The following is a 22,340-nucleotide window of genomic DNA, read 5'->3' on the forward strand; positions in this document are numbered from 1 at the left end:
AGTCTCAGTTTTTTTTTCTGACATTTGGTTCTGGCATTGAACGTTTCTTTTTGAAGATCATGTTTTTCAGAAACACAGAGTAGTATTTACTGAATTCATTTTTGGAAGCATGTAGGCTTTTTTCCCCATAATCCATGGAGCTTTTCAGAGAAAACCATGCCATTCGATTCTGTCACATATCAGTAGGACTAGTGGACGAGCCAGACGTAAGTGCAAAATGTAACAGAACTTCGGTTATTTTGGGAGATTCCTTTCGTGTGTTTAGATTTAGGAAAAAATTAAATGTAAAAAACATAGTATATATTTTTATAGCTAGATTCAAGGTACATACTTTAAACTGTGATTTGTTTTAAAATATAGGGAAACGTACTGACAGTGCACAAGGGAAGATAATTTGGCCCTATGAAAAAACAAATCAGCGTGTTGTATTTTAAATAGAATTTTACTGTACTTGGGGATTTGCAGTTATTTTTTGTAGTGAAACTGGGAAGGAGAAACGACCTCTGTGGGTTTTCCCCTCTGGAATTTTTTTTCTCTGTACAAAAAGTTTAACTCAAGATTCTCCGTGTGACTAATTGGCTTTTGAAAACTCTCTTTTTGTAGGTTATGGCTACAGATTTCTCCTTCAATAAATTGATAGTTGATTATTGGAAGAGATAAAGTTGCTGCTGTTTTATTATATTCATTTGTTCAGTTTCAATACAAATTTTTAAAATTTGTTTTAAGGAAACTTTAGGATGGAATTTCTAACTGCAGTGTTTCTAGCCTGAAGTTCTTGAGGGACTTGAGGTCAAGTGGGTTATGTTGAAAGATTTAGCATGAAAGTAGAAAAATTTGGGTTACTTGAGCCACAAATTATGAACAAAGCCTCTTGAGTTTCATCTGGAGGGGGCTGATGGCTATAGCTAATTTCTCATTATGGTTAAACTGCAGCTATTTTGTCACAAAAGGAGGAGTAGATTCCCCTCAGGGAGGCAGCCTCTGGGGAAATCCTGGCAGTAACCTGGCAGAGGCGGCCAGTAGACAAATGGAGTCCTTACAGTCAAAGCTCATCCCCCTGGAGGTCCCGTCGTGGCTCAGCAGAAACAAATCTGACCAGCTTCTATGAGGACGCAGGTTCGATCCCTGGCCTTGCTCAGTGGGTTAAGGATCCAGTGTAGCTGTGAGCTGTGGTGTAGGTCGCAGACATGGCTTGGATCCCACATGGCTGTGGCTGTGGCCCAGGCCAGCAGGTGTAGCTCCAATTCGACCCCTAGCCATAGGCCTCAGGTGGGGCCCTAAAAAGACAAAAGGAAAAAAAAAAAAAGCTGATCTCCCTAATGGTTGAGATTCTTTTGTCTTTTTTTCTTCCTTTTTGTGGCTGTGCCTGTGGCATGTGAAAGTTCTCTAGCCAGGGATTGAACCTTAACCACAGCAGCAACCCTGGGCCCTTGTAGGGTGCAGTGACACTGGACACTTAACCTGCTGGGCCACAGGGGAACTCCACTAATGGTTGAGATGTTTATCGACATGACGGTAGCTTGGGATTTCTGCTTGCTTCACAGAAATTTAAGGCACTACATCAAGCACTTTATCTCTCTTCAAGATAGCCTCACCTCTGGTGATATACGAAAGGTGTATTTCTGCCTCAAATTTGAATTGCTCTTTATACTTACAAAGCATTACTTTGTCTTAAAAAATAACATAGGGTGTTTAAAACAAGTACGGTGTATCTATTTCAGGGTGAGGCAGAAAGAGCAAGCATCTCTATTCTTCATGGTTTACGAAACTAATGGGCAGAATTGTCCCGAGGAATGTATTTACACAAAGCTAAGCAAATGGAAGAAATCAGAAAATTTACGTCTCCAGGGTTTTCGGTACTCTGAAGGCAAAGTACTTGCTACGTTGAGTGATAAGTTATTGTTCCTGCTAGAATTTATTTAACCACATCTGGCTTTATTAATCGTCAGTGCCTTAGTTTCCTTGACGTTAATCTTTGTTGAGGCAAATGGATGGCATGGTTTTCTTGTTTTCCTTGTCCGCCCTCCCCTGCCACTAAAACCCAGGAACCTGGAGTCCCCTTGTGTGAGATCACAGTTTGTAAAGACGTTGTTTGTTTGTTTGTTTATTTTTTGCCTGGGCACAGGAAAATTCCTGGGCCGGGCTTGAACCCAAACCACAGCAGTGACCTGAGGCTTTAACTCTTGTGTCACAGGAGACTCCAGCACAGTTTGTTTGGAATCAGCTTCTTAATCAGCAGGGATAAGTGTTTCATTTTGGAGCTTTTCTTCTTGTATTTTAAAAAAAGAAAAGGGAGTTCCCGTGGTGGCTCAGTGGTTAACGAATCCGACTGGTAACCACGAGGTTGCGGGTTCGATCCCTGGCCTCGCTGAGTGGGTCAAAGATCCGGCGTTGCCGTGAGCTGTGGTGTAGGTCACAGATGTGGCTTGGATCTGGCGTTGCTGTGGCCGTGGCGTAGGCTGGTGCCTGCAGCTCCGATTCAACCCCTAGCCTGGGAACCTCCATATGCTGCTAGTGGGACCCTAGAAAAAGGCAAAAAGACAAAAATAAATAAATAAAAAAGAAAAGGAGACATGCTGTAGTAGTTCTATCTTCTATAACTTCAAAAATCAAAGGACTGCAAAAGGCCTTTGTTAGGAAGATTTTGCATGTTAATAACTTAATACCTTTTCTAAAATTTATTTGATTCAGTAAATCATCTTAATGTTCTGTTTTAATTTAGAGACAAATATTGTTATTTCAAAATTTCTAGATTTCCACCCAGGCAAACATGGTACGTAACATTTTTTTATAGTATTGGGTTAACTTCTAGTCATAATTTGCACATATGAGAGTTTAGAAATTATTATATCAAGGTGGTAGGTACTAATGAAAGACTTTTGATATTTTTCACCCTTCTTTTCCCATCATGTAATGGATTCTTTCGTTACTCATTTACTGAGCTCTCACTATGCTTAGGGCCTTGTGTTAGGCTTGGAAGAGGGGACACAAACTTAAATATGACAAATTCTGTGTTCTAAAGGGGCCCAAAAATGACGATTTGAGGTTTGGAACATGGTGACACTTGGCAAGATGTGGGAATTTGGAAAAGGGAAATTTCAGTGAGTCATCGCCCTATGCGATAAAGAGGAATCCTGCAACACTGCTTGTGTTGTTGAAATGCCAACGTGGCTGGAGTGAAGCTGACAGGGGGTGGAAGCAGTTTCGTTACGGGAAGTCACGGGAAGCTTTTGGTGGTGGGCATTGAAGACAAGAAGCACAGAACTTCAGAAGCAGCCCGGGCCCAGTGCCTGAGGCACAGGACGGCTTGGCTCTTGGCTTGGAGAGCAGTGGGGGCTGCACCCCGATGACGGAGACCCTCAGATGTCTGGCTGGTGAATTGACACTTACTGTGTGAGTCGTGGGGCCGCTGGGGAAGGTTACCTTCGGGCATGGGAATTATCACAGAGCAGTGAGCATTCAGGAAGAATGCTCTTTTTTTTTTTGGTTTTTGAGGGCTGCCCCCGTAGCATATGGAGGTTCCCAGGCCAGGGGTCTAATCGGAGCTACAGCTGCTGGTCTACACCACAGCCACAGCAGTGCATAATCCGAGCCGAGTCTGCGACCTACACGACAGCTCATGGCAACTCCGGATCCTTAACCCACTGAGCGAGGCCAGGGGGCAAACCCGCAACCTCATGGTTCCTGGTCGCATTTGTTTCCCCTGCGCCACGATGGGAACTCCCAGATAGAATGTTCTTATAGTCAAACGTGGGATTATTGGGTGGGTGCAAGGCTGTGTTATAAGCCTTGCAAAAATGCTCGTGAGACGTGGTGGGAGGAAACCTCATACAGCGAAGGCGGCCCGAGGTGGGGGAGGTGGGGACGGGAGGACGGGAGCGGGGCTCCGGCTCTGCCACTGCCTGGCCTGTGAGCTGGTGGGTGCGTCCTGCAGTACCCAGCCTCATCAGTCAGGGAGGATGCAGGTGTGCCTGCCGCTGGGGGCTTGAATGAGGTAATGGTTAAGAAGGACCTCACTCAGATTAGGTCTTCGTATGGAAGGAAGCTGGGAATGGCAGGGAGCTAGGACCCTGCAGGACGGGGCTGCTGATCCTTCTGTGGAGCAGTTCGCCGAGAGAGAGGCCTGGCCTTCCAACGGGGTCAGTGACTTCGGTTTCAAGGGCACGGTTTGGATGTGTGCAAGGATCTGATAAAGCAAGCGGGTTAAAACAACAAGGATTTCTAGATGGTGCAGCTGCGCCCAGTTCCAAATCCTTGGGCCTTGGGGCAGGACCCAGCCAACAGCTAGCAAAGGAGAGTCTGCAGGCCCATGACAAAAGCAACAAAGAATTTCAGGACCTCCACTCAGAAAAGGGCCGCAATTGTGCTGGAACTCGCGATGTCGGCTAGAGGCTGGGAGTCGAACTGTTGCTTTGTTAAGGGGAACCACGTCCCCAGTGGGCCGTCTTTCCTTAGGGCTTCTCTCCAGCCCCGGGGCTGAGGGGCTTTCACAGTAAAGCTGGGCCCAGGACTGCAGGGGAGGCACCTGATTGGTACATTCTCCGCCCTGGTCAGATTTCTGTCAGGAACAGGGTGGGGCTGAACCTCTAGGTATAAAACTCTGCTCTTGCTGAGCTAAGCTCTGAAGGCTCCGGCAAATACTAGCTGTTAAAATGGTGATGGCGGTGCAGTTAGAAATAAAAACGGAAGCCTTAAAAAATGGATAGAACCTGGGAGTACCGCGTGCTTTCTGGTGCAGCCTTTTGGGTAAGGTGGTGCTGGGAGGAGCCCATCAAACGTGAAGCAAGAGCACGACTCGTGAATAGTTGGGAAATAATGAAAACAAAAATGGTCTATAGAAACCCACTCCCCCCTTTTCCCCTAAAAACAAGGCCTTGGGATGTTTTGTCTTTGCAGTTATTTGCATACATTTTTTGGGGGTAAAGTACCTCAGAAAGTCTTAAGCAGAAGAGATGAATCGGTTATGAAGCTGGTTTTATAAATGACCCTGATCCAAAAGAATTAAGGACGCCGCATCCCAGGCGATGGCAGCAAGTGCCGGCTCCTAAGTGCCTAATGAGGAAGTAGAGGAGCAGAAACAGGAAGGGAATGGCCACCCATACGTGTAGAAAATGTAGATAAAACTGTCCTAGATTGTTTACAAAGGGAAAAGGTGCCATGTACATTTCGAAAGACAAAAGGTAACTTTATTCATAGTTCTGGAAACACAAGCTTCATTTAACCTTCAGGGCCAAGTTGCTTTTTTAGCCATGTCCATCATTGTTTATTTTATTTTTTAAAAGGATCTAAGAAAGGTGTCTAAACCATGGTTTAATGGAACAAGGAGACATTGCAAAATCATTTTCTCTACAGGAAAATCATTTTCATAGAAAAGGATGCTTAATAAGCATTCTGATAAGACCTTAGCTTAGATGCTTTGGGCAGGTTCTGCTATGAATGTTGACGGCTTAGTTGTGCAAATCTCTATTTATAAAATCATGGATGATAAACCTAAAGTCCGCGCTAACTATCGAGATATATTCACAGAAAACAAAACAAAACAAACCGAGTCCTGGGGTGTTCCCGTTGTGGCACAGCAGAAAACACGTCTGACTAGTATCCACGAGGGTGTGGGTTCGATCCCTGGCCTGGCTCAGTGGGTTAAGGGTTGGCATTGCCCTGAGCTGTGGTGTAGGTCGCAGATGTGGCTCAGATCCTGTGCTGCAGGCCGGCAGCTGCAGCCCTGATTCAACTCCTAGCCTGAGAACTTCCAAATGTAGCGGGTTCGGCCCTAAAAAGCAAAACAAACCAGCCAACCCCCCAAACCTGGTACAGATTAGATTTGGAAGGCAGTTTCCAGGACTCCTCTTAAGAAGGACTGGCTGCGACGTAAGGCCCGCTCTGGTCGGCGTCTTCGGGATTGTGTGTCTGTCTGCGGCTCTTCGGTACCGAGTGCAGAGGAGGCACCGCGTTGCCACATCTTTCACACCAGTGGCAGGAAGGTGGGGGCCGCGTCTCCCTCCTCCTCCTCTTTGCCGAGTGCCCGTCACCACGCCGGGCGAGCCGTCACTGCCTCATTCCTCTTTATCAATGAACGAATAAGTAAAATCCATGCCCCCTTTGTTTCTGCCAGAAAATATTTTCTGTTGACTGCTGATTCCGTGGTGCTTTGGTCTCACTCTCTCTGTGTCCCACTCTAAGACTTGCGGTCGCAAGTGACAAAAACCAAGTTCGTGTTCGCTGAAGAGGGAAGGAGAGTCACTGGCTGAGCTCCCTCCCCCGGTGGGTCCGCAGGAGGAGATGGCTTCAGGCACAGCACAGGCCCATCCAGGGCGCCCGTCCGTGTTCTGAGGTCTCCGGTCCGCCTGCGGTGGGCCTGGAGGCCTCCTAGCCTCATTCTGCGCTTGTCCCCTCGCGGCCCGGGAGAAAGCGATTGCCGAGGGGTTCGGCCTCCGGGGCCTTGGTGAGCGGGCCCCCTGGGGGAGAGAGCTGCTCTCTCTGGGCGTCCTGTGCTCGGTCCCAGGTAAGGCCTCCGAAGGACTCGATGGGTCGAGTGCACATTCCAGTAACACTTACGGCCAACAGGCGTGTTTGGCCCCAGTCGGAGTGACACGCTCAGCCCCATGATGAGAGGCCAGGAGCAAGGTGGCGAGGGCGGAGCTGTCATGCCTGAGAGCCCCTCGAGGGCCACACGGAGCGGAGAGCAGGTTCCCCGGCAGAAAGGTGAACACAGTTCGTGGACATGCAAGGAGGTGAAAAAATCCCGGGTGAGAAAAAAATAGCGACGACAGTCCACTATGCTCAACTACGCTTCAAGCATTTCTGACATACTCTAATAAGGCGCTCTATTACTTCTGAATTCCAATGAACTCAAAAATACAAGTAGGAAATTTGCTTTAAAGTATTCCTCTAATCTAAGGAGATTTCACAGTCCTGACCTCCACGGTCCAGCGGCCTGTTTGCATTCGCATGATAGCTTGACTCAGTAATAGCGTCGTTCTTTCCTTGCTCTTTCCTTTGTTGGGATTGTAGTTTAAGGAAATCAAATCTATTTCAGATAAAGAGTTACAACTTTGTGGTATTTTGTGAGGAAACTACAGTGGTACCACCAGGTTACAGAGCCAAAATTAAGTGCCTGCTGTTTCTTCTGAATGTGAATCTGTTAGGCTACAAAAGGAGATGACCTTTAGAGGTTCCCCTGTTTCTGAAAAAGCAAATTCTGTTGAGTAGGAGGACGCTGAAAAGGGGGATAAAATGGTTAAGATTTATGATTAAATGTAACATTGGTGTATATTATAATGGGTGAATACGTAATTTCTTAGTTTTATCTCATTTTCCCCCAGGTAGTAATTCCTAATTTATTTGGAAGCGTGTGTGTGTGTGTGTGTGTGTGTGTGTGTGTGTGTGTATTTTTTTTTTGCTTTTTAGAGCCGTACTTGCAGCATACAGAGGTTCCCAGGCTAGGGGTCGAATTGGAGCTACAGCTGATGACCTGCGCCAGAGCCACAGCAACATCAGATTTGAGCCGAGTCTGCGACCTACACCACAGCTCATAGCCACGCTGGATCCTTAACCCACTGAGCGAGGGCCAGGGATCGAACCCACAACCTCATGGTTGCTAGTCGGATTCATTTCCACTGCGCCATGATGGGAACTCCTGGAAGCATATATATATATATATATATATATTTTTTTTTTTTTGTCTTTTTGCCTTTTCTAGGGCTGCTTCTCATGGAATATGGAGGTTCCCAGGCTAGGGGTCTAATCAGAGCTGTAGCTGCCAGCCTACGCCATAGCCACAGCATCGCAGGACCAAGCCGCGTCTGCAATCTACACCACAGCTCATGGCAACACCGGATCCTTGACCCCCTGAGTGAGGCCAGGGGATCGAACCTGAAACCTCATGGTTCCTAGTTGGATTCATTTCTGCTGCACCATGATGGGAACTCCTGACCATTTTTTAATTGAGTTTTTTGGCATAAAGCTGTGTGAGATGTTTGTATATTTTGGAGATTAATCCCTTGTCAGTCGCTTTGTTATTTTTGAATCTTACTGTGTTCAAGCCACTTTTCTGGGATTAGGTTACAAGGATGGATGTGGTACCCTTGACTGCTCTTAGATCACAATTTTTAGGCATATATGTTTGTAAAATCAAAAGAACCGATGAAGCTTTTTTTTTTTTTTTTTCCCTATTCTTGTTGCATAGGGAAATATTTTATTTGCCACTTTGGATTTTTGAAAAATCAAATAGAACAAATATAGACTTACCATGCTTGGCAGGTCTCTTTCATGTTTCAGTTAATGAAACAAAGAGAGTGAATTAGTAAGACTAGTATGAAATATTTGCATCAAAGTGAAAAACATGTTGGGACTCAATTTCTTTAGATTTTGAATCAAATAATACATTTATTATTATATTATCCAGTCATTTGAATGCAATTTTTATAGAAAGTCTGTTCATCCTTTAAGAAAGCATTAAATGATTATTCTGAGTTTGTATTAAACAAAAGAAAGAAAAAGTAGAGGCATACAAACGTTTGCTTCATATCACAATCCGTTTGTGGGCCTATTTCTATATTTTAGTGAGAAAAGAAGACCTGCTCATATGATTTCTTTTGAAAACTGCAATTGTAAGATGTGGAGAAACTTAAATGTCGTTTGGGTTTTGTTTCGCAGTTTGTGGTACGGGCATAATTTCACCAGCAGTGTAGTCAGAACTTCTCATTGTTATGTTTAGAGCTAAGAAGCGTAAAAGGCAATGATTATAACTGACATTCTTCCCTAGATTTATTAAAGTAAAAATTTGTTTAGAGTTTGTCGCTTGTGGTTATACTACTCACTTATTTGCAAAGGAAGAGAAAAATCCATATTTAGAAATGGGTCTGTGCAGAACATGCTGTATTGAGCAACTGGTGTTTTGAAGCTCCAAGCATTTTTTTTTTTTAAATGAGCACAACCAAAGCATGTGATTACAAATTACAGTTGTTTTTCACTGAAGTATTACCTCTTAGAAAAAAATATGTTTGGGAGGGATGTTTGGCAGCTAGAGAAAAAATAAAAATCATATATCTGAATATTGTAAGGTAAAAAGCAAATGAGAAAAGATGGTGAGAAACATGTTTCCAGTTGTTTTAACTGCTTATTTTATGCATATGTGAGGCTAATTACTAAAGCTTTATTTTAGGGCTTAGTGCTTTAATGCTGGTGAGTGATTTTTCCTTAGGAAATTTAAACTTGGACTCCGTCCTATTCGGGACGGACTCCTGTAGTGCTGAAAGCTTCTCAGTGAGTCAGAAAAGAGTGAGCCTGCCTTTTTAGGCTTTCTGAGTCTTACTGATACTTTCTGACATGCTATACGCGTGTCATGGGTATTAGCAGTTTCTATTTGTTGAAGATACTCCGAGGGTACTTGGGGATTATCTGCAGTGTTCTGGCGTGGGTGATGTTACATACCCAAAGTCAGTGTTAGACAGTCATTGCTAGAATGAATATTTTGAATTTTGAATAAAGTTTTTAAACTGTTGGAGATGTTTGGGTAGCATATTGAATTTTTTAAGTGTGAAGAAATAATGCATTTTTGGAGAAAATCTTTTCCTTCAGAATTGACCTTAAAAAAGGAAGTCACAGAGGAAACTATTCAATGAGATTTAATATCCTTTTTCTCTTTTCACATTTCCTATCTAGAATTAGCCCTCTTTTTAAGAGAAGATGCATATTTGTTTCTTTTCATGTTGTTACTGTTACTTCTTTTTCTTTTTCTTTTTCTTTTTTTTTTTTTTTGCATTTGGCTCAGTGCCTTGATTACCAAACCCATCCAAATCAGATTTCCTTTCATTATGTGGACCAAAGATGTGAGTTGATTAATTCAAGTAGCCTCTCATTAAGCTCTGTAATTCTAAATATGCATAACTCTTCATTGTTATTTACATATCTCTTAGAGTCAAAATGCTTGTGCTTTTTATTGCAAAGTTTTACAGTTACTTTTCAAGTAACTCAAACATTGAGCAGTTGCTCTTGATAACATATTGTGTTATATACTTTTTATATTAGATTGGTTTTGAATATGAAGTATTATTATTCATTTAAAAAGTATTTACCTAATTTTTTCCTGGAGTGGGCTCTATTCTGTTTTCCAAATACAATATCTTTTCCATTGCCATTTAGAAATTGGAAAAGAATATAGATTTTAAAATCTGTCTTTGTTTATGTTAGTTGTAGGAAGTGAATTTTTGTTTGTTTGATGCTTGATCTTCAAAGCATAAGACTTAGATATTTTCCCCAAATTTCACTTGTTTCAAAGGCATTTTAGGTGCTAAATCATATCTTGACTTCATCCCCTCCTCTTAACTAATCCTTTGCTAAATTTTATCTTGGATGTATCCCAACTGCATTTTTCCACAAATTCATCCCATTTATTTTCAATACCAGAAGAAAAAGGCCACAGCTATATCCATTGTATGCAGTTTTTTTTTCAGGCCATGATATGGCTTTTACTACTTCCCACACATTCCATATTTGTTATCATAACATGTCCATTAGGTAAATGTGTTCAGAACTTACACGATCTCAATCAAAATGTGGTTTCATATGTGTCTTCAAATATCTAAGAAAGAAGTCAAGTCTGATGTTGTCTGGTTATTTCTGCTGTGGATGGTTCCTTGATAATATTGTCACTTTGCTTGGTTATTATTTAATAATTATAAAGATATAATCCTAACTCTGTAGACAGAGAGGATAAGGAATTGCTTTGTAGTCAGTGAGATTCTTGGGAGAATTGTGTGTCTGACTTAGCAGTGGTTCTCACACCCTCACAAATCGTGCCAATTCTGGCTCCAAAGTGCGTATCTGCCACTTTTGCTCTGTGTGCAAATTTGGCCTTTAGTGGGATCCTGCAGCCTGACCACAGGACACTGGATGCAGACTCAATCCAGATTAATTTGGAACATGCCCGGAGCATCTGGGGTGAGACATCTTTCTGATGCTTCACTCAAGGCGAACTTCCGAGAAGGACAACACAATGGATTCTGCTTTCACATCCTGCCAAACAGCTGTACTCTCACAGAGGCCCGTGGGCAGTGAGGTCAGAGCGGACTCCTAAGGCTGCATCTGGGCTTCCTGCAAACCAAAACTATCGCAGAGGGAGGCATAAACAGCCTTATCTTACTTTACTCGGCGCCCTTGGCAGCTAGAGAAGTTCCATGAAACTCATGTTTAGAGAGTTCACCCAACTAGTCAGAGCATCCTCATGATCGGAATAGTACAATAACATCAAAATTGTTTTTTTTTTTTTTTTGGTCTCTTTGACTTTTTTAGGGCCGCACCCGAGGCATATGGAGGTTTCCAGGCCAAGGTCTAATCAGAGCTGTAGCTGCCGGCCTATGCCAGAGCCACGGCAACGCCAGATCCAAGCCATTCTGTGACCTACAGCACAGCTCACAGCAACACTGGATCCTTAACCCACTGAGAGAGGCCAGGGATCAAAGCCGCCACCTCATGGTTCCTAGTTGGGTCTGTTTCCACTGCGCCACGATGGGAACTCCACATTATCAAAATTGTATACGAGCATAGAAGCAACAGAAAATAAATATTTGTAGTTTGTAAGGATGAATGCTATTCCTCTTCAGTTTTATCCCAAACAACCCAGAGAAGGGGAAATACCTGGATTTTCACTTTCTTAGGATAGTGTACGGCAGGCTTTTTATCATACATTTTAAAAGAGGCATTCAAGACAAATATATTTTAACTGGGACAAAGTTTTGATAGTGAGAAAGAACAATGAATGTTGTCATAAAGATTAGATATACAAAACCATCTTTAGGCATTTAATTTACCATTTACGACAACGTGCTGGAATGTAGACCTTTTATACGAAGTAGCAGAATTTAGAATTATATATAATTCAACTTCTTTTCTTTTTTTTGTCCTTTTAGGGCCGCACCCGCGGTATGTGGAGCTTCCCAGGCTAGGGGTCTGATCAGAGCTGTAGGCGCCGGCCCACACCAGACCACAGCAACACCAGATCCGAGCTGCGTCTGTGACTTAACACCACAGCTCACAGCCACGCCGAATCCGCAACCTACTGAGCAAGGCGAGGGATCGAGCCCGCCACCTCCTGGTTCCTCGTCGGATTTGTTTCCGTTGAGCCGTGACGGGAACTTGTAAAGCAGCTTTGCTGTTACAGTTTTGTACATTTACAAACATGATCTTGCGGGGTCGTCGTGTGTATTCCGTCAGCTACTCTGCTGAGGTCTCTCCCTCCTGGAAGTTCACCCTTTTATCTCCTATCCAACCTGTGCCCCGTGGGTACAACTGTAGGTTGAAGACGTTTAAAGACTTTGTCGTTCACAAGTATAGGAGGAAAGGAAAGTAAAGGGAAGAATAGCCGAGGGCTAGACCTCCCTCCGGAAGACCTGCAGGCAGAGCCTGTTTTCCAGCGGTGGCGTTCCAGTTTGGTTTGCTCTCACGCCACTTGCATTTCTTGCTTTGCTAATGGTTGTGCTGCCTGAATTTCCATGAATAGTGATTTTCACGGCTTCAGAAATAGATAATCCTGTCCAGGTGGTTTGAAAGGTCATCCGTTCCCATTAGTATGAATGAGTTCATGATCTGAGAGCAACTGTGTTGAAATGGAGTATTTGGGGAGCAAGGTCAAAGCTGGATTGTGACTGTGTTTAGAAAAAGAGTGTGTGTTTAGCATCCCAGGTGAGACAATGAGAAGGGAGGGTTAAAGCCTCAGTCAATTAAAAAAAAAATTGCCTGAAGTTACCTCCACATCCAGGAAAAAACAGCAAAAAGCAGAACAAAATTTCTGCCTCTTGTCTCTGAATGTCCTTTCTGTTCCCAGGACTCAGGTAAATTCTAGAGTTTTTGAATTGTGAAACCTAAATACCACGGACACCCTCGTGTTTATGGAAAAGAATATGTTCTAAGATGAAAGCACAAATTCATTTTTCAGAGCACAGTTTGATTTTAGTTCCCGAGTGCTTGCTCCGTCCCATCCCTGCATCAGGGCCTCTGGTTGCTTGTTGTGCCCGTGTGGCCTGCTTGTCCTTTAGCTTCTGGGTGGCGCTAAGGAGTAAAAAGTGCAGGTGTTGCATCTGCACAAACCAAATCTGAGAAAGCAAGCTGTGGTAAACTAAGACAATGGTGAAAAATAAAAAGAGAGAGGCCCTAAGCACTTGGAGGTCCTGTATATTACTCATTCATAAGCTGAGCTAAAATTTGAATTTATGCAAATCAGTGGTGTTGGGCATTTTAAAACAAACCTATAAATAGTCCAATAAAAAATGAAAGCCTAGTGACATAAGCTTTGAAAATAAGAAATAAGTCCACGTGAGATTGTTTTTTGATAGTATAAAAGGCATCCAGGCAAAACAGGTAACTGAGTTTCGCTAGTTTGTTGAGTACTAGGTTTTGTAATGGGTAGACCGTTTACCACAGGCCTGGAGGCGGCCAGGGAGCACTGATTAGAAGAATGGGCTTTGGATTCAGTCAAACCGAGGGAGATCTGGCTCTGCTGTTTAAAAAGCTAGTTGTTCCAGGACAACCTAAAAAAAAACCCAAAAACTCCCCAAGCCTCAATTTTCTCATCTATAAAATGGGAATAAAAATACTATGTACTCTTACTACTTGGAAGGATTAATTGAAGAAATTCAGGTAAAGTGCTTAGCCCAGTTCCTGGAACATAATAAGTGCCCCCCCAAATGGTAATTATTATTATTGTTAAAAATTCCTTTGGGTTTTTGACTACTGGTATTTGTATTAAAATTTTAGAAAGTTTGGCTTTTATCATCCTTATTAACATTTGAGGATTTGAGCTTAGGGATTAGGTAGTAATGTACACATTTTAAAATTTGTAAATATTTCTTAATACTATTATTATTCAGGTGAACAGATGCTTCAGTAGTATACTTTTTTTCATAGTGATCATCAAGTTATTTGCAAATTATACACACACATATGTACACATATGTAAATGGACCCCAAAATCTCAAATGATGCAATTTTGCATCTAGTTGTGTCCATGACTTAAAAGTGCCGTGGTTTTATTAATAGCATTTGCCTTGTCTTTAAATTTGTTCTGTGGTGCTCTTAGCTCTCTCTGATGTCAGCTAAGGCTGACCTTTATTGGAAACTATTTTCTGTTTCTACTGAGACTTAATGAAGACAGATGGCAACACATATTTGAAGAAACATCCTTGCAAGATCCTCTGTTGTACAAATGATGAAAGTGCAGGGTATGAAAGATAATGCATCAATTACAATAGATAGGACACCTGATCCAATGTTCAATCAATCAATAACAGTATTTAATTTGGTGAAAATTAGCTAGTGTTTGAAATAATTGGCCCCTCTGTCAGTTGTCATTTAGTGATGACAGTTTTAATGTAACAGATCCATTTTGATATCTTGAACATTTGAACTTGTGCAATTACTTGGTGAGAGTAGGTTATAAACTATTTTTTACTTATAGAAATGATCATTTAGAAATTTAATGATGTAAACTATTTGCCTACACACATTAAATCACCGCGACTGCTAGTTTTTCTTCGTGTAGCAACGTGGTAAAAACTCTAGATGGAAAAACCAAACTTAGAACAGATTTTCATGTTCTAAAACCACATTTCCTTTCTCTTCTCACCTCGCTCACATTCTCTTCCTCTCTGATTATTTTTTCTGTGAAAATGGTTTTGGCGGACTTCATTTCAAATTATGCGTCTCTGGATTTCCATCCTTTGCAATTTATTGAAAGGCCAGGTGTTTTGGTTTTTTTTTTCACATAAATTAACTTTATTCTGCTTTATTTTAGTCCTTTTAGGGTTGTTGCTTTGCTTACTAGTAGACATTTTTAATACTGCCATTAACTCGTGCATTTGGCCTGTGTTCTCCCAGCCCTTGGTGGCTGTACTGCATGTACAGAGCGTGTGAGTCCTGGGAGACTTGCTCAGTGTGATGTGATCCCATGTCTGTACTCAGAGAGTCAGTCCTCTCGTTGAGGAGGTGATTCAAACACTCAAATAATAGAATGTAAGGTCCTAAGGAGTAAAAAATTCCAAATAAACCTGGAGAAAGGTACATAATGTTCTGAGGGGGATTCAACTGGATTATGTCACGCGGTGATGCCAGTTTTGTGACTCGGGGTCCAAACACTTTGTCTTTCAATTAATGTGTTATCGGAGTCACTTTTCACTCAATAACTCATCCAGGTGAAACTCATTTTGTTAAGATAAGTACAATATTAAACTAATTAAGTATTTTTATGTATAAACGTATATTCTACACGTTACTGCAAGATGCCACTAACCTTTAGTTGTTCTTAATCTCCGCTGAAGGTAATTTGATTTCTTTAACCTCAGACTTGAATACAAGGGAAGTTTCTAAATTATCCTGAACTATTTCTTGAAAATCGAAAGACCTACCAGGGGCTAGATAGGGTCTGGCTTCAGAGCAGTAGACAGACCATCAAGTTCCTTGGAGGATTTATCCTCCGGTGTTTGGTAGGTCCATAAGAACCGATCATTTGCTCTTGCTATTGGAACTATCAGTTTAGAAGTGTTTTGATGGAATACACCAAATCAAAAGAAGTCAGTATACAGACATTTGTCTTAATATTTTGAGATCTGATTTTATCAGGGCCAATTCTGGTAGGAGAGGGAAAATCAACATAATTTCGGAAACCCACACAGGTCATTCTGGGTGGCATAGTCTTTGACATGGCTTTTGGAAACTCTCTTTGTAATTTCTTGATCTGCCTTATTCTAAGGGATTTTTTAAAGACGTTTTCTATTTCCAGTCGACTCAGTCTGTAAACTTCTCTCCTATTTTTCTCAATGTTTGAAACGTTTTTCTGTAATGCCGACAGTGGTGTGCCTAAAATAACTAATAAAAGGATTGTGAGCTGTAACATGCCGTCAGTCTCCTTCATGGGATTTATTCTAAAATAGATTCTTTCAGAACTGCTGGCAGATGAAATAGATTTGGGGGCTTCATGTTTTCCGTGGACTTTGCATTTTCCTGGCTCAGTTCTCACGTTTGTCTCAAATCCTTCAAAGCTAAAGCCCCAGTTTGTTAGTTGGAATGCTTTTGGCTTCATATTTCTTTGGCACCACTCTTGTATTCTCTTCCCTTCGGAGTCTTGTTATCTGAATTATGTCAAAATATTTAAAGATGTGAGTTATTTGAGATGCTTCCCTTCCGAAAGGGCACATTAACCTTTGACAGTGGCCCCCAGTTCTTACTTGAACAAACATAGTCACGCTCCAAAGAAGCGAGTGTTGAGCATCAGAGGTAGACCAGCAGACCTAGACTACGCCTTCGGGAAACTGTGGAATCTCTTCGGTCACATCGAGTTTAAATCGAGCTCACTTGGAATTTCTCAGATGTAAAATTGTACTCCTTTTCCCCCGAATCACCATGCGAAAGTGGATTCACTGGGAAGTGATCTGAAAAACGGCGAATGATTCCTTCTTTCGGAGATGCATATTCAGCAACAGAAATTCCCTGATTTGACCCAGCTGATTTTTAGAGTCTGACAATTTATATTCCCACTGTTATTAAAGAAAGCACGGAAAGCGTCTCTATTTCCGGCTACAGTCCTTCCTTCCTGTTTTAGTTCTGAGCAGGAGATGCTAGAAACTACTGTACATCATTTGTCTTCAGCTTCCGTCAAGACAGGAATGTCGTTCAAAGATCATCTGGAGCTTGTCTGACTTTGTTGATGCAGTGCAGAGCAGTTCTAAAAATAAAGGCAGGATTGTGGAGTCCATTAGGAGCAGCTTAGTTCATCATCGTTGTTTTTCACTTGTAGCCTGTGCCTTGTATGGTGGTTTCTGTTTCTCGGAACAAGCTTAGAAGAGCCACTCTATTCTTGTGCTCTGGGAATGCTGGAGTACAGAGCCTGTGTTTTTGCGAATAATATTTGGCTCATACAAGGAGCCTGTGTTCTGCAAGTGTAATGTTTGATGCATGTAAAGAGGATTAGCATCCATGGGAATTGAGGCAGAGAAATTGAATAGAAATGCCAGAATCAAATAAAGAAGTGTTTATTTATTGATATTGTATCGAGCCTTTTAATAGAAAACATCAAATTAGCATAATTAAGCAGAAGGTCTGATTTGCTGTCTTGTTTTTTGCCTGATGGGAGAGTCAGCATTGCTTTTACGGCCATCAGGACATTTTCGTTATGTTTTCATATCCAAGGCGAACAGACTTTGAGGCAACGACCTACTTTGTCTGTGCTTATCTGTATTTACTCTAATCAAATAAAGATTGCTATAGTGCTATCTCAGAATATATACTGAAAGACGACATGGAAATTTCCTAAGAGCTTGGTGCCTGAATATGCGATGGTTAATAAATTTTCTCTGCCTTCCATTGAAATTAAGGGGAGGGCCACAAGGTTATTAGTAATTGTATAATTCCCCTTTTTTCCTTTTCAGATACTAGCTCAGTCATGCACTGAAATCCTGGAATTGCGGCCCTCAAGTGTCTGTGTGGGGGGTAAGTGATTAGAATTTAAAAATACCTTGTTAGAAATTGTACTTTTTTTTCCCCTAGTTAAAATATATGATTTGAAACTCAAGTTGGAAAGAGAATAGCAAAATTAATTTTTTTGGCATCTTTTTCTGAAAGAATTTTTAAATAATTCCTTGAAATATTTCTATTTTAAATTCAAATTTTTAAGATTGGAGTGTTATTTTAAATAATGAACATATTGTGTGACAGGCTTTTAAAATCTTCTGTATATTTAGTTCATGTTTGAGACCTTTCCTATGACAAGTAAAATAAGATAGGAACTTTTCTCTCTCATCTGATTGTACAAATAGTCATGCTTCTGTGGACGCTGGTGTATCGCGCCATGATGACCCGGCCAAAGCTCAGTACCTGGCCGCTCAGGACTCATAAAGAAGCGATTTATGGGGGGATGGCAGGAGAGAAGCAGGTGGCTTCAGCGGCTGGTGCTCAAAACAGACTCAGGTTTTAGCGCTGTCACGCCCTCCAACCCAGAGATTCTCTCTGGCCTATTCTGTGTCTTCTTCAAGTCGGACCTGGAGTTCGTTGTAACCCGACTTGCCTTTAAAAAGGGAAGATACTGGGTCTGGCGGGGAAGGAGACGTGCTTTGCAGTTTTCTGCAAAGCTTCCTAACTGCGACACCTGGATGAAGGTCTGCACCTTTTTGACCCCCCCTTATGGTAACTGAGATGTTTAAGAGGAATCGTGCTTCTGAACATTCCAGAGCAGGATGGGGCTCTCCGAGTTTATAATTTTACCTAGTCCTCATAACAGCAGTATCGGACCGTTTTATAATCTCGCAGTCATAGATAGGGAACTGGCACAGAGGCAGGTGCTGTTAGACTCTTGCCTCTCTGACTCCTGAAGCTCATCTTCTTTTTACTGAGTCACATTTTGAGTTTCACCTGCACTTTGCTTTAATCTATAAGAAAAAGGGAGTCCCCATTGTGGCTCAGTGGTTAATGAACCCGACTAGGAACCATGAGGTTGTAGGTTCGATCCCTTGCCTCACTCAGTGGGTTAAGGATCCCCTGGCGTGGCCGTGAGCGGTGGTGTAGGCCGCAGACATGGCTCGGATCTGGCGTGGCTGTGGCTGTGGTGTAGGCCGGCGGCTACAGCTCTGATTCAATCCCTAGCCTGGGAACCTCCATGTGCCGCGGAGCGGCCCTAGAAGAAGGCAAAAAAAGACCGTAAATAAATAAATAAATAATGTATAAGGGAAAACACGGTGGTGTTTCTCCTGGAGTTAACTGCTGTGTCCGTGTTAGCTTGTCTTAGATGGGCCGTCGCTGAGAGGACCGGAAGTGAATTACTGTTAAAATAGTTGACGTGCCTTTGCTGGGCAGTGAGCCTTTCCTTGTCGGTCAAGAGCCTTGATGGGCTCGCTGTCCTTCCAGCGTATTATTTCGCTCCCCGACATTCAGCGAGGGCGCCTCGTGCATAGAGACAGGTTCCGTCCCCTCCCTTCAGCGACTGGCTCTAGGGTGTGGTTAGTCCAGAACGCGTGGCCGCTGAAGATGGTGAGTCTGGGTCCTTCGGAAGACGAATCCGGGGTTAGGCTGGGAGGAGGCCGTCACCGAGCCCTGGCTGGGGTTCGTAGACGGCAGCAAATTCAGCGTTTTGCATTCCCGCTCCTCAGTTCCTGAGAGGAGAGGAAAACAAAAGAGTTTTCTTTCCTGTGGCTGTTGTCCTCGGGATGGGCGAGTTTTTTATAGGATCCTTGGGACTGACCTATTATTAGCTTCAGTTCTAATATCTTGGTCACTATTGGAAAATGCTTTGTTTAAAAAATAAAATAATGCATTTCTGCATGGTAGCAACTGGCGTCTCCCTGTATTTCCCTGGAAGATCTAAGAAAGCAGGTAGAACCGTCTCTTCGAGGTTATTATTTGGCTGAATAGTATTAAGAAATTCATGCTTTGTACGTGGATGCTTTTGCTTCAAGTTGTTTTTTTTTGGTTGTTGTTTTTTTACTACGTATTGATTCAATTTATTTTTCCTTTTACTTCTAGAGGAATTTCAAATTGTTTTGAATGGAAGAGGTTTCAGCTTGGGCAGTCGGAAGGGCAGTGTCCTCTGTACCTACACCGTGAATGAAACATACACCAAGAGTAGGTGTCTGTCACCTCAGCGTCGCCTTGATGTCTGCACAGCGTGTCAGCCTCACGTGTTTTCCTCCTTTCCCCAGCTCAGACCAACTGGCCGTAGTTTTTAATCAGAGAGGAAAGAAAGGAGTAACAACACTAATTATTTAATAGTTATTTAATAATGGCAACATTTGTTTATAACTTACTAAATGCTGGACCCTCTCCTAAGTAGTCTCATTATACAGATGATGGCCTTGTGGCTGAAAGAGTCAAACAACCTAATCATGGGCAGGGCTGAGAGTCGAACTCACTTTGCCCGACTGCACTCTGTATGGACGGTATCCACCGCCTGATTTAATTCCGTCGGAAAACTGTTTCCTGTTATTGTTGCCTGAAAATCTATCTTGGACTACTCTACTACTTATTGCCTTATTTTATTGTCACTTGTTTTCTTTATCTAATTTCCCAAGAATTTGTCAGCCAGCTTCCCGAAGACAGGTGTTTGGCCTTACAGGTGTATCTCCGGTGCCCCCCACCCTGCCCCCCAGCACAGTGTTTGCTGCGAATTGTCGTATTTCTGGAATTAGTTTTTAATGTTCCCTAGCTTGGCTAGTAAAAAAGCAGAAGATGAGTATTGCTTATTTTTCTTCAGTCTCAGAAAAACTCCTCTTTTAAAAATAGATCTTAGTATTTCTGAGCATTTTGGGTCCAAGATGTTTTCTTATAATTGATGATTATATTGTCTTCTAAAATTTCGAACTGTAAGGCAGAAGCTGAACTCTGGTGGAATTATTTTGTGAGAGGTTCATCTACAATTTTATTGTTTACTGGATGGTTCTAAACCCAGCTCCACAGAATGTAACTGCTCAGCACGTGTTGGCTGAAGTAAAGGGGTGAGGCTCTCAGCATAAGACATGCCATCGTTAATTCCTCTCTCTGTTTGTTACGAGCTCTCTTCCTAGTAGATTCTGCAGTTGAAGAGGACAGAGTAATTTTAGTGTTTTTATTCAGCGATTTGTCTAAGCATTCGCTTTACCCAACTCCTCATGATTACATATTTGAGTTGATTATAACATAAATATATTTTACACCTAGCTACATGGGATTAAGTTTATTAAAGAAAACCCTCAAATAAATTTAGCTAGATTGTATTTTCATCATTTGCATTCTAAGGGTCTCCTTTTGATTATATAACTTTTCTAAATATTTATAATCTAGATAATTTTTCTCATTTATTATTAAAATTACCGGGGCAATTTAATCATTCAGCTTTATAAAATTATTTATGTATTATAGACGCAATTATTTTATTAAACCCTTGAAATAAATTTATTATCCTTTGGACATTTTTCTTCTTTTCTATACCATTTTTATATTGATTTTAAAAATATCATTTATTCTTGAAAATCTAACTTATTGGGAAAATTGAGCAGGAGAAGGTGATAATTTTATAGTATCTCCAAATGACATGTGAACTTAAGTCAAAACACCATAATTTGGAATTCCCACCTTGGCGTAGCGGAAATGAATCCGACTAGGACCCTTGAGGTTGCAGGTTCGATCCCTGGTCTTGCTCAGTGGGTTAAGGATCCGGCGTTGCCGTGAGCTGTGGTGTAGGTCATAGATACAGCTTGGATCTGGCGTTGTTGTGGCTCTGGTTCTGACCCCTAGGCTGGGAACCTCCATATGCCGCAGGGCGGGTGCGGCCCTAAAAAAGGACAAAAGACAAAACAAACAAACAAACAAAACCCCAAAAATACAACAACCGTAATTCATAATTCATAAATATATCAATGAGACATGTTATCTCTTTCTATTTTACATTTCTGTATTCCTTCTCCTCTTTCTTTTCCTTTTTTTTTTTTTTGTCTTTTCTAGGGCTACTCCCGCAGCATATGGAGGTTCCCAGGCTAGGGGTCGAATGGGAGCTACAGCTGCTGGCCTACCCCACAGCCACAGCCACGTCAGATCCGAGCCGCATCTGTGATCTACACCACAGCACACAGCAACACTGGATCCTTAACCCACTGAGCAAGGCCAGGGATCAACAAGCCCGCAACCTCATGGCTCCTAGTTGGATTCATTTCTACTGCGCCACGACGAGAACTCCTCCTCTTTCTTTATATGAGTATCTTTTTGGTTTTCCATGATAATATAGCTAAAGTTCCACACTTGAACTCTGATTGTTGTATCTCCTAATATTATTAATGAAACTGTGACATACCTAAAACCATTTATTAATTCAATGGCACTGTATTTTCTAGGTGTAATGCCAGTGAGTGTGGAACATAATTCCATGCTTTGTCCTGCACCTACCCTGCATGAAGTTGGAGAGTAAGTACCTCATTAAAAGATTTAAGAACTTTTTTTTTTTGGTGTCTTTTTGCTATTTCTTTGGGCCGCTCCCGTGGCATATGGAGATTCCCAGGCTAGGGGTTGAATCGGAGCTACAGCCACTGGCCTACTCCAGAGCCACAGCAACGCGGGATCCTAGCCGTGTCTGCAACCTACACCACAGCTCACGGCAACGCCGGATCCTTAACCCACTGAGCAAGGGCAGGGACCGAACCCGCAACCTCATGGTTCCTAGTCGGATTCGTTAACCACTGCGCCATGACGGGAACTCCCAGATTTAAGAACTTTTTAGCTACAAGTTATTAGGTAATGGTGACAAAATACACATTTGTTTTATTTTATCTCTTCCGGATATAAAGATTGAACATGAAATTACCAATCTTAAGGCAAATCATTCTGGTTAGTAC

The 22,340-nt window shown here is 42.2% G+C and overlaps 1 protein-coding gene across 1 annotated transcript in view; it reads left to right on the forward strand.

The window, feature by feature from the left end:
* The window catches only part of ANTXR2 (ANTXR cell adhesion molecule 2), a 150,122-nt gene that overhangs the window by 23,898 nt on the left and 103,884 nt on the right, over positions 1-22,340 (forward strand). Inside the window, exons 8-10 of the mRNA XM_047798840.1 lie at positions 17,418-17,478; positions 19,504-19,602; positions 21,843-21,912. Coding sequence (XP_047654796.1) covers positions 17,418-17,478; positions 19,504-19,602; positions 21,843-21,912 — 230 coding nt within the window. The remainder of the gene's footprint in view (positions 1-17,417; positions 17,479-19,503; positions 19,603-21,842; positions 21,913-22,340) is intronic.

Source organism: Phacochoerus africanus, chromosome 10 (assembly GCF_016906955.1).
Source record: "Phacochoerus africanus isolate WHEZ1 chromosome 10, ROS_Pafr_v1, whole genome shotgun sequence".
NCBI classification, from domain to species: domain Eukaryota; kingdom Metazoa; phylum Chordata; class Mammalia; order Artiodactyla; family Suidae; genus Phacochoerus; species Phacochoerus africanus.